Raw genomic sequence first — 12,860 nt, forward strand, 5'->3', positions numbered from 1 at the left:
GGCATCACCTTGGGAGTTTTACCACCTACTGATGCCCAAATCCCACCCCTAGAGAATCTGATCTAATTGGCCTGAGGTGGGGCCCTGGGCATCTGTTTTTTTTTTTTTTTTTTTTTTTTCAGAGCTTCCCAAGTATTCTTTCCAATGTGCAGCCAAGTTTGAGAACTACTGATTCAGCGTGATTCATACAAACCGGGAAGCATGACATATTGGAGGGGGCAGTTCATCAGATTCTGGGCATAAGAATCACCTGGAAGGCTCCTGAACACACAGGTTGCTGGACCCACCCCAGAGTTTCTGATTCCATAAATATGTGGTGTGGCCTGAGAATTTGCTCTCTAGCAGGTGCCACTGATGATACTGGCTCAGGGTCCTCGAGTGCCTAAGGCATCTGACTGCTAACCAGAAGTCTGGCAGTTCAAACCCACCAGCCACTCCTCAGAAGCAAGATTGGGTAATCTCCTTCCATAGCAATACTGCCTCAGAAACCCAAGGAGAGGTTGTTATGAGTCGGATCCGACTCAACGGCAGTGAGTTTTTTTAATTATTATTATTATTTTTGATTTTTGATTAGCAGTAGAAAGCTCCACAATGGCCTCAGGGTGAGGGCTCACCCAACAGGTGAAACCCATTTCCTCAGAAAGCAGGGGCCATTATAGATCAGAAAGCCTAGGGTGGGGTGATGATGCTCATGTTGCAGGGTGGCCTTGAGAATCCACCCAATGATGTATTTGGAAATGGCACAGCACACTCACACTGGGGTAGCTGCTATTACTCTTCTGACCATAGGAGAGGCAGCTAGCCAGGTATTCTCCCAGGCAGCCAAGCTCTCCACATTTCTCTGAGGCCAGAGAAGCTCATTTGGAAGACAGACCAATCCACACAGGTCCTTCTTTCCTGCACATAGGCGTTTGGTGGGCATGTTTATTTCCATTGACAGAAGCCACAGCCAACTAGTATGCAATCGCAGCTAGAAAATGAATGCATTTCTGCTCTCCTCATGGACTGAACAGTTGGTGCCTGGATAGCTGGCCTTCCCAGTAGGGCTAGGGGTAAGGGCACAAGTATTGGTGCCAGGAAGCAGGGAAAAGCAGTTATAAGAATCCAAACCCTCATCAAGCTCAACTGGCATAACATACTACACAAAAACACTGTTCTACATCCTAATTTGGTGAGTAGGGACTGGGGTTTTAAAAGCTTGCAAGTGGCCATCTAGATGCAAATTATATCTACAAGACTCTGTTTTCAATAAGGTCACATTAACAGGTTCTGGGTAGGCATAAGGACCTAGGTGGTATAAACGGTTAACATGCTCAACAACTAACCAGACAGATGGTGGTTTGAGTCTACCCCAAGGTGCCCCAGAAAAAAGGCCTGGCAATCTACTTGCAAAAAATCACAGCCATTGACAACCTTATGGAGCAGTTCTACTCTGACATACATGGGGTGGAGATGACTTAATGATGACTCGTCTGGGTGGTTTGAGGGAATATCCATTCAACCCATGACATGGTGGCAGAAGCCAGATTGGCCACACTATGAGAGCCAGAATTTACTGAGTGCCTACAGTGCACCTGGCACTAAGTACTCAACATGCACATTAGCTAGTGAGGGAGGGACAGTGCTCATCACTCCCATGGAGAACATGACTCTGAAGATTCTGAGGATCCTTGTTCAGAACAAAGAATAAAGAAAACCAAGTCACCAGAGTACAGCAAATTGACAGACAAGTGGTGGAAGAAAACCAACTTACTCACTCATCGCCATCAAGTCGGATCTGACTCACAGCAACCCCTCCTTGGGTTTCCGAAGCAATATCACTACAGAAGTAGATTGCCCAACCTTCCTTCTGAGGAGTGCCTGTTGGGTTTGAACCGCCAGCCTTCCAGTTAGCAGTCAGATGCCTTAGGCACTACGCCACCAGAGCTCCCAAGAAAACCAAAGACACATGGAAATAATTAGTCCAAAGGACTGGTAGCCTATGTGATCCTCAGGCTATATGACCATGAGACCAAAAGAACTAGATGGTGCCCAGCCAGCTACCACTGTCAACCACTGAGAAGGGGATTGGTGCAAGAGATCCTAGATAGAGTGGGAGAACAATGTGAAACAAAACTCAAAATCATAAAAAAAAAAAAAAAAGACCAGGTTTGTTCGTTGATACAGCCTGGTGAGACCCCAGAGACTATGGTTCCTAGCTACCCTTCAGGTCTGGAACTGAACTCACTTCTGTGGCCGCCAGCCAAACAACAGATCAGCATATGGGGTGAAAATTTACATCAGGTAGATGATAAATCATGGTAGAACAGAAGGGTAGTGTTTGCATAGGGAGACAGCTGCAGGGGCAAGGTGGGAATGCATAGTGGGGAAGGACACAGGGAAGAGGTAACTAACTGCAGGGAAGAAGTGGGAAGAGAGCTGTTACATTGTGGGGAACTGCAGTCAGTGTCATGAGACAAAATGTGTGTGAACTGCTGTCTGGAAAATGAATCTGCTCTGTAAACTTTCACTCAAATCACAATAAAAGCTAAAAAAAAAAAAAAAAAGAGTGCAAACCCTCAGGGCTGTCAGTCTGGTTCTGAGTGTCAGTTCTTCCCTCTGATTATAGGGTCCTATGAAATCTCCTCAAGTCCTCAGAGTTGTGTTCTCCACGGGAGTGATGAGCACTGTCCCCCCATCACTAGCTAATGTGCATGTTGAGTACTTAGTACCAGGTGCACAGTAGGCACTCAATAAATTCTGGCTCTATCGTGTGTCCAATCTGGCTTCTGCCACCATGTCGTGGGTTGAATGGATATTCCCTCAAACCACCCAGACCAGTCATCAAGTCATCTCCACCCCATGTATGTCAGAGTAGAATTGCTCCATAAGGTTGTCAATGGCTGTAATTTTTTGCCAGGACTTTCTTCTGAGGCACGCTGGGGTGGACTCAAACCACCATCCGTTTGGTTAGTTGTTGAGTAAGTTAACCATCTGTACCACCAAGTCCACCCAGAACCTGTCAATGTGACCTTATTGAAAATAGAGTCTTTGCAGATATAATTAAGTTAGGATCTCAAGATGAAATCATCCTGGATTATCTGGGGAGTCCCTAAATCCAATGAGGAGTGTCCTAAGAGAAAAGGCAGAGGGTGATTTGGCACAAACACAGAGAAGAATGCCACATGAAGACATAGGCAGAGATTGGAGTGATACTGCTGAACCCAAGTCAAAGCAAAGCTCTTTTACTGATACACAATTTAGAGCACACAAAGTTGTACTTTTCCACTGAGCAAGCTACATCAATATTAAGTGGGCCATAAATATTTCATCTTCTCCCTCCCAAGCATCTGGTTCCTATAGATTAATGACCCATAACTAACTTCCTCAGAAAAAGTTTGTTTTCTCAGAGCACCGTGCACCCCATCAAAATAAGCCAGAAGACATAGTGATGCCAATGCTTTTATCCCAAGATGACCACTGGCTATTCAGAGCCCTGTAGCTGCCTTTCAATCTCAAGCTTTTGCATCTAAAACCCTATAAAAACTCCAAGCTCCTTTACCTCAAGGAACTCACTGGTGACTCAAGTCCCCCAGATGCTTTGCTTATCGATCAGCAAATCTCAAAACCAATGTCCTGTTATTGAGTCATAGCAACACCAGGGTAGTGGATCCCTTCAGTCTGGTTTCACTGCCACAAATCAAGGAAGAGCTGGAGCCACCAGAAGTTGGAAGAGTTGAGGAAGAATCTGTCCCTAGAGGCTCTGAAAGGAGCATGACCCTGCTGACATTTTGATTTCAGACTCCTGGCCTCCAAACTGTGAGAGAATATATGTCTGTTGCTTTAGGCTGCCTAGTCTGTGGTACTTTGTTTTTGGCAGCCCTAGGAAACTCATATACTTCACAAAACCTACCGCAATACTGGAACTCCCTCCTCTGCCGCCTCCCTGCCTCGCCTCTCAGCAGCATTGCAGAGTGACCTGAGCAGCCCCTTACAGGCAGGTCTGCAGGTCCAGCAGGAGCCCCAGGACTATAGGGAACCACACAGGGGCTGTCATTTTTAAAAACGGCTTTGTATTTTATAGCTATTGCATCTGAATATATGGTAAAAAAAAAAAAAGTGACAAAAAATGTTAAATGCTTTTAATTTCATAAATGTTAGTTCATTCTGATCAGGGAAAGCTACAGAGAAAAAGTGTTAGTGAGACACAACTTCCTTGCTTTTTGCCACCAGTAGGTGGGTTGCAATTTAAATTTTTTGAGTACTGAAAATAAAACAAGCCTCCCTAAGTGATGATTTTCATTCTAATTGTTGCCTGTTGGAGCCTCTGGGGAAAGGGAGAGGACATGCAAAGAGAGGCATTCTCCAGATGGACAGGCACTGTGGCAGTTTCATAAAGCAGCTTTTCATTGCAGCGTAGTGCCTAAGGCATGTGACTGCTAACCAGAAGGCTGGCAGTTCAAACCCACCAGCCGCTCCTCGGAAGGAAGGTTGGACAATGCTACTTCTGTAGTGATACCACCTCAGAAACCCAAGGGGGGGGGGCTCACTACGAGTCAGGTCTGACTCGATGGCACATAACAACAACGAGATCTTGTGCAATCAGATGTCTGACCCCCAGAAACTGGTGGTTTGCCAGTCTGATATGCATACTTCTGAGGGTCACTTTGGACTTTTAAGTGACAAGGCAAAAAAGGCTTAGGAAAACCTTGCTTGTCACTTGGCATAAAATCCACCAGCCGCCTTCTTTTTTTTTTTTTTTAAATCTTGAACCCATTGATGCTAAGCACCTGGCCCAGACCCTAAGCTGAACCCTGGTGGTGTCTGCTGCAGGCTCCTTCAGCCTCCACACACACCATGCTCACTGACAAGCAGGCACAGTTCACTGAGCAGTGCTTGCAGTGGGGACTGCTGATATTTGAGCCCCACTTCTGTATGCTTTTCAACTATGGCAACATCATAAATGCTAGTTGGACCACTGGGGTCACATACAAATGTCCACAGGAAAGGGCTTGTTCTCTGGTGGGACCATCTGAAGTCAAACTCTGGTGGGCTCTTGATTTCTGATGCAGAGGCTTATTCTTGACTATGGATCCTGACAAAGCTACACGTTGGGGGATGGCACATGGCAGGGACTGTGACCCCTCTGGCTACTCCTGGCAGACTACTCTGTGGCCCTTGGGCATGTCTCACTGCTGTTGACTGGTGTTCATCTTTCCAGATTACATGCAGTTTGCAACAATGGGTGGCTAGCCTGGCTCTTCATCCCTCCTCCCCTTTCTCCTGGTGCACTCGCCTCAGTCAGGCAGCTTGATTAATTGTAGATCTGCCAGAAATGGACTAACCTTATCCAGAGTGCTCAATGGAAAGTTGTACCCTTTCAGTGTACTTATTTCAATCTGTATGCTCAGCAAATAATCTAAACACCTGGACTAGATGAAGAAGAACATGGCATTAGGAAGGAAGGGGTGAGGGACATGTAAGCCCACTGTCTTAGTTGCCTAGTTCTGCTATAACCCAAATACCACAAGTGTGTGGCTTCAAAAAACAGAAATTTATTTTCTCACTGTTCTAGAGGCTAAAAGTCCAAATCAGGGTCTCATCAGCGTAGATTCCTTCCTTGTCAGTGGCCCTTGGTGTTCCTTGCTTCCTTTGCTTATAGACGATCCTCATGTGGCATCTGCTTTCCCCAGTTCGTGCTCGAGTCTCTGTCTCTATGCTGCTTTTTATATAACTCAGAAGTGATTAGGTTTAAAATCCACCCTACACTGGTATAACCTCAGCTGACTGATTGATTGCTATACATTAGGAGTATGCAGTATGGAAGGTGATTCCATTACATTAGATTACCTTATATTACATCCACAGTTATAGGGGCTAGGATTTCAAACACAATTGTGGCAGACACAATTTAATCCATTACACCCACTTTGAAAATTCTGGATCTCCTCCTCATCAGTTCCTGAATACGATGTATGAAAATGTTTTTCTGTGAAAATGCATGCAACCTTTCTGATGAAAGGTCTGGGTGAGAACAGGGGATGACTGAAAAAATATAAAGTTACGATTGCTGAATGGGTCACACTGGCTATATAATGACAGAGAAAGCACAAAACCTTAGGAGGCGTGGAGGAGGGGGAGGGTATCAATGATCTTTGCTTTTCAGAATTTTTCTGGATGCTTCCCTTTCCTCCTGAGGGAAAACTCCCCTGTCACCTTTCCAAGCTGCTGTAAGGGCTCTGAATTCAATTGGAGTCCTAAGCTACAATCACACCAGACAGTGGGCAGTGACGACTTGAGACAGCAGAAGCAGCCCCAGTGCCTGTCCTTTCCACACAAAACATTCACAGATACCATCCATATTGTGAGAAGGATGAACTGGTGTGATAGACAAGCAACACTGTTTGGAACTGACTGCCTTAGACAGTCCCTCTGAAACCAAGGATGGAACTGGATTATTGGAATAGACTGAGAACACTAGGGTAGAAGCCCCACAATAGGAAGCCACACTGGGGTCCCCCAGAACCTACACTGCTTACTGTATGTTCTGCTTGGGGAGCCCCAGAAATTGTCATCCTCTGTGTGAGGGGCATCAAGTGTACCCTCTGAGATTGCATGTTTTGTGTGTGAATCCTAATTATCATGACACACAGAGGACATGCAATCATATATCAGCCCTGGAAGGCATTCAGATCAGCTTCAGCTGACTGGCCAGAGTTGTGCTATGCCTGAACTGGTGCCTTAGTCAGGTAAAAAAAAAAAAAGAGTTCATACAAAAACTTGAGGACTACAGGGCTAACAGCCTACAAGAACCACAGCCTCATCCACCCGGAGACCAGAAGAACTAGATGGCGCCCAACTACCACTAACATCTGTTCTGATCAGAGCCTCAATAGAGGGACCTGGATAGAATGGGAGAAAAATGCAGAACAAAACTCAAATTCTAAATAGTCTAGACTCACTGAGCCAGTTGAGACTGGAGAACTCCCTGAGACTATAGCCCAGAGATACCCTTTAAACTTTGAGCTGAAACCATCCCGAGGTCACCTTTTAGTGAAATAACAGACTGGGACACAAAATAAAGGATATTATCTTGTGAGTATAGGGCTCCATTAAAATAACATCTGTATGAGACCAAAAGGTCAACAATTACTCTAAAGTAAAGATGAGAAGATAAGGGGGCAAGGAAACAAGAGTACTAGAAACAGAACAACTAGAATGTAATTAAGGAGCTCTGGTGGTACAGTGCCTAAGGGATTTGACTGCTAACCAGAAGGCTGGTGGTTGAAACCAGCTGCTCCACAAAAGGTAGATGGAGTAATCTATCTCTGTAAACATTTACTGCCTTAGAAACCCAATGGGGATCGTTGTGAGTTAGAATGGACTTGATGGCAGTGGGTACAAAGCAATTAGAGAGCATATTAGCACACTTTGAAAAAATGTAACTAATGTCACTGTGCATCTTCAGTAGAAATGGTTAAATTTCTACCTAATTTGCCATGTAAACTTTCACAGATAACACAATTTAAAAAAAAATTAAGGAGGAGCCACTTGGCTTTTGAAGATACACCTTTATGGCTAAAAGGATTAGTTTTAACTGGCTAAGTCCAGGTCTCCTAAAGGGTATAGCTGAGAACACTACTATAGGTTGGTCCTACTGATGATAATTTTACTATAAAGACATCTTGGTCAATGGGAAAAGGTGTGGGCTGTGCATAAAAGAGCTAACACAGCAGGCCTGAGACTCTTCTCCTTAGAAAGACCTGCTTGGAAGGCTGGACCTTTGCTGGTATCTGGGAAGTGGGATTTTGGAAGAGTTCTCACCATTTCCTGACAGGAGTGGCTCACTGTACCTAAACTGTTTGTACAAACATTATGGTTTATTCTGACCTCCTGCTTTCCTTTTCAAAGGCATAATGTGCCTATGTGAGCAGTCTCCCATAAGCCCCTGGGTGCCAAATCTGTAATGCTGTCACAACTCATTCCTGGGGGCATTAAGTGCATCTTGTGTTGATCCCACTGGAGAGGACTTAGAAGCTTGCACTTGGTTGTCTCCAGACTTAACCCTTTTTCCCTTTGCTGATTTCAGCAGGAAATACACAAGTATCCCCAGGAAATCAGATAATATAATATACCATATATATATAATATACCATATATATATATATATATATATATATATATATATATATACACCTACTATAAAAGATGTGAAATAGCCAAGTCAAAAACCAAAGACATAAGAGAAAGAATCAAAAATGAAAAAAGGAATAAGACACTATCAATATTGACCAGGCCAATTTGAAAAACTGAAAGAATAAAAAAACACCATAAAAGTATGGCCCTTTAAAGTAAAAACTCAATGGACAGGTTAAACAGCACAGATATAATTAAAAGAAATATAGCAAACTCAAAAATAGATTGGAGGCAAATACCCATAATGCAGCCTAATTGTTTTATTTCTGTTAGAGCTATGCCCGTGGAAGTAGCAGTCAAGAAATCAAACAACTTAGTGCATTGTGCAAATCTGCTGCAAATGACCTCTTTAAAGTGTTGAAGAGCAAAGACGTCACTTTGAAGACTAAGGTGCACCTGAGTCAAGCCATGGTATTTTCAATCATCTCATATGCAACTGAAAGCTGGACAATGAATAAGTAAGACAGAAGAAGAACTGATGCCTTTGAATTATGTTGTTGTGTGCCGTCAAGTCGGCCCCAACTCATAGCGACCCCTCCTTGGGTTTCCGAGGCAGTATCACTACGGAAGTAGGATTGCCCAACCTTCCTTCTGAGGAGTGGCTGGTGGGTTTGAACCGCCAGCCTTCTGGTTAGCAGTCAAGCGCTTTAGCCACTATGCTACCACTGTTGGCAAAATATATTGAATATACCATGGAGTACTAGAAGAATGAACAAATCTGTCTTGGAAAAAATACAACCAGAATTCTCCTTAGAAGTAAGGATGGCAAGATTTCATCTCTTGTACTTTGGTCATGTTATCAGGAGGGACCACTTCCTGGGGAAGGAGTCATGCCTGGTAAAGTAGAGGGTCAACAAAAAAGGGGAAGACCGTCAATGAGATGGATTCACACAAGTGGCTGCAACAACGGGCTTAAGCATGACAGCAATTGTGAGGATGGTGCAGGACGAGGCAATGTTTCATTCTGTTGTACACAGGGTCACTGTAAGTCAGAACTGACTCGACAGCACCTAACAACGACAAGAAGCTGGGCTTATGAAAAATGTTTTTGTTGTTATAACACTCCTCGGAAGGAAGATGAGGCAATCTACTTCTGTAGTGATACTGCCTCGGAAACCCAAGGAGGGGTCGCTATGAGTCAGGTCCGACTTGACAGCACATAACAACAACAACAACAACAACTACAGGCATACTTTTGTAAGATTTACATTTCTGCTGAAACACTGCACAAAAGTTTTATACACAGTCATTTTGGTGTTACCCCACTTTTGGTCCACCCCCCCCCCCAGTGATGCCACTGACAGAAATGGCCCATTAGCACATGAAAAGATGCTCAATGTCATTAGTCATAAGGAAAATTAATATCAAAACTACAATGAGATATCACTTTACCTCCATTAGGATTGTAACGATCAAAACAATGGAAAACAAGTGCTGGTAAGGATGTGGAGATATTGGGACCTTCAGCCATTGCTGATGGAATTATACAGTGGTACAGGCACTGTGGAATACCAAATCATGGTTCTTCAAAAAGTTAAACAGAAGTACCATATGGCCCAGCAATTCCACTCTTAGATATATATACCCAAAAGAACTGAAAGCAGGGATTCAAAGAGACACTTGTACACCCATGTTCACTGTAGCACTATTTATTCACAATAACCAAAAGGTGGAAACAACCCAAGTGTTTATCAATAAATGAATGGATAAATAAAATGTGGTATAGCCATGCAGTGGAATACTATTCAGCCACAAAGAGAAAGGAAATTGTCATATACGCTATAACACAAAGCTTGAAACCATTATGCTGAGTGAAATAAATCAGTCATAAAAGGACAAATCCTGTACAATCCCACTTACATGAAATATCTAGAATAGGCAAATATATGGAGACCAAAGTTTATTAGTGGTTACCAGGGAAAGAAGGGAAAACGAGTAGTTATTGCTTAAGGGGCAGTGAGCTTCTGTTAAGGGAGACGAAAAAAATTTGGAAACAGATACTGGTGATAGTTATGTAACATAATGAATGTAATTAATGTCACTGAATTTTACATGTAAAGAAATGCTGAAATAGCAAATGTTTTGTTATATATATATTTTACCACAATTTTTAAAAATGAGATACCACTACAGCTATTAGAATGGCTAAGACCCAAAAACACTAAACACCAAATGCTGGCAAGGATATGGAACAATAGAAAGTTTCATTCATTGCTAGTGGGAATGCAAAACGGTGCAACCCTTTAGGACAGTGTGGCAGTTTCTTACAAAACTAACATAGGCTTACCATACTACCCATCAATCCTACTCCTAAGCATTTACCCAAGTGAGGTGAAGATTTTTATCAACATAAAAACTTGCACATGAATGCTTATAGCAGCTTTATTCATAATGGCCAAAAATTGGAAGCAACCAAGTTGTCCTTCAAGAGGTAAACAGATATACACTGTGAGACATTCATACAATGGAGTACAATTCAGTGATTAAAAGAGATGAACTATCAAGTCACAAAAACACATGGAGGAACCTTAAATGCATACTGCTCAGTGGAAGAAGCCAGTCTGAAAAAACTGCATACCGCATGATTCCAGCTACATGACACTGTGGAAAAGGCAAAGCAATAGAGACCGTGAAAAGATCAGTGGTTGTCAGGGGGTCAGGGGAAAGATAAATAAATTGTCTGATGAGCACAAGGGCTTGGAAAAAGTGCATTGATTAGCACAAGGAACACAGGGTCATTTTAGGTCGATGAAACTATTCTGTACACCACAGTAATGCCTTTGTCAAAACTCAAAGCAACTGCACAACACAGAGTGAACCCTAGTGTAAACTGTGGACTATAGTTAATAGTTGTTGTTGTTAGGTGCCATCAAGTCAACGTCTACTCAAAGCAACCCCATGTGTTACAGAATAGAACTGGCCCATAGGATTTCCTAGGCTATAACCTTTATGGGAGCAGATCACCAGGTCTTTTTCTCATGGAGCTGGGTGGGTTCAGCCAGCCAACTAGTCATTTAGCTGACAAGCACATAACTGTCTGTGCCACCAGGACTTCTTTAAGTTAATAACTGTTGTGTGTCATTAAGTCTTTTCTGACAGCAACCCTATAGGGCCGAGCAGAACCACTCCATTGGACTCCCTGGGCTGCCATCTCCATGGCGGCAGATCGCCAGGTCTTTCCTCCCACGGAATGGCTGGTGGGTGCAAATTGCTGACTTTTCAGTTAGCAACTCAGGGCTTAACCACTGCATTACCAGGGCTCCTTAAGTTATTAATACTCTCTCAATATTGGTTCACAACTATAACAGATATACTACAGAATGCAAGACATTACTAGTAAATAGTGGAAGAGGAGATTCTTTGTACTTTCTGTACAACTTTTGTATAAAACTAAAACTTCTCTAAAAAATAGTCTATTTGGAAAAAAAACAAAAAGACACGAGACAGAGAGACCAGCTCAGGGGTCACACACAGTCACAGGTCAGGGTGAGGGCAATGGCTCTGTGTATCCACCAGAGGGGAGACAGTGGTTCCAGAGCCAGTTGACTGGCGGAGCATCAGGATGCCCCGTTGTCTGAGACCTGGGGCTTTGCACAGATTTTTCCCACTCACCATTTGACACCTCCATGGTCCCCTCAGCTTCTCTTCTGCAACAGCCAGGGGACACTCTAGCCCTGATGTCAGCTGCTTCCACAGACTTGGTCCTCAGGGGAGGAAATGGCCCCTTTTTATGTGGCCCTGGCTTAGAAATGACCCAGCTGTGGCTGCCAAGGGGCAGGCTTGGGAAAGGGACATTGATTAGAAATAATAAAACCTTGGAACCTTCCATATCAGACACAAGAAATCAGGAACCAAGATGAACTGATTTAAAAGGGAAAGAAAATGGAGAATTGCATCTCCTTGGCTCTTATATGATGCCAATACGTAGAACAACAGAACCACATAACCTTACTCACATGTGGTTTGACGTTCTGGTTACCATCAACTCTCAAAGAGCCAGGCTACCTTTATTAACAGTATGGTTTTCCTTTTTTTCTTTCAGTTTAAAAAGTAAGAGCTGCTTGTGGTTTTTATTTTTTGTTTCATATGCATAGTGCCTAAAGCACTTGACTGCTAACCAGAAGGCTGGTGGTTCAAACCCACAGGCCACTCCAAGGAAAGAAGATGGGGCAATCTACTTCCGTAGTGATACTGCCTCGGAAACCCAAGGAGGGGTCGCTATGAGTCGGGTCCAACTCGATGGCACATAACAACAACATTATTTTTGAATACACAATACACCCACATGGTTCTAAATTTTAAAAGTGATCTGGCTACCTTGATTCATCCTTAGTTTCTTTTCAGAGACACTTTTATGCATTGAGAAGCAAAAATATGTATAATTTCTTTCTCTTATTTACACAAATGTAAGTATACTGGTATGTTTTGCACCTTGAGGTAATGTATCTGGGAGATATGCTCAGTCTTTCCATCAACTTGCAGAGAGCTGGACCACCCCTTTCCACATCTTCACAGTATTTCATTGTATGGATGGCCCATAGTCTATTTAACTAGTCTCCTCTCCAAATGCATTTGGATTGCTTCCAATTTCAAGTTGTTACAGTCAAGTGCTGCAAATGAGCTTGTACACAGCTCATTTTATCCTTAAGTGGGTTTATCTACAGGAAGAATTGAGTGTCTTAAAG

General features: G+C 43.2%; 1 protein-coding gene across 1 annotated transcript in view; it reads right to left on the reverse strand.

Moving 5' to 3' along the window:
* The window catches only part of TGM4 (transglutaminase 4), a 69,737-nt gene extending 57,934 nt beyond the window's left edge, over positions 1–11,803 (reverse strand). Inside the window, exon 1 of the mRNA XM_042782159.1 lies at positions 11,788–11,803. Coding sequence (XP_042638093.1) covers positions 11,788–11,803 — 16 coding nt within the window. The remainder of the gene's footprint in view (positions 1–11,787) is intronic.
* Between the last annotated feature and the right edge of the window lie 1,057 nt (positions 11,804–12,860).

This window comes from Orycteropus afer, unplaced genomic scaffold, assembly GCF_000298275.1.
Source record: "Orycteropus afer afer isolate SDZICR_OR568_19922 unplaced genomic scaffold, OryAfe1.0 scaffold00250, whole genome shotgun sequence".
NCBI classification, from domain to species: Eukaryota; Metazoa; Chordata; class Mammalia; order Tubulidentata; family Orycteropodidae; genus Orycteropus; species Orycteropus afer.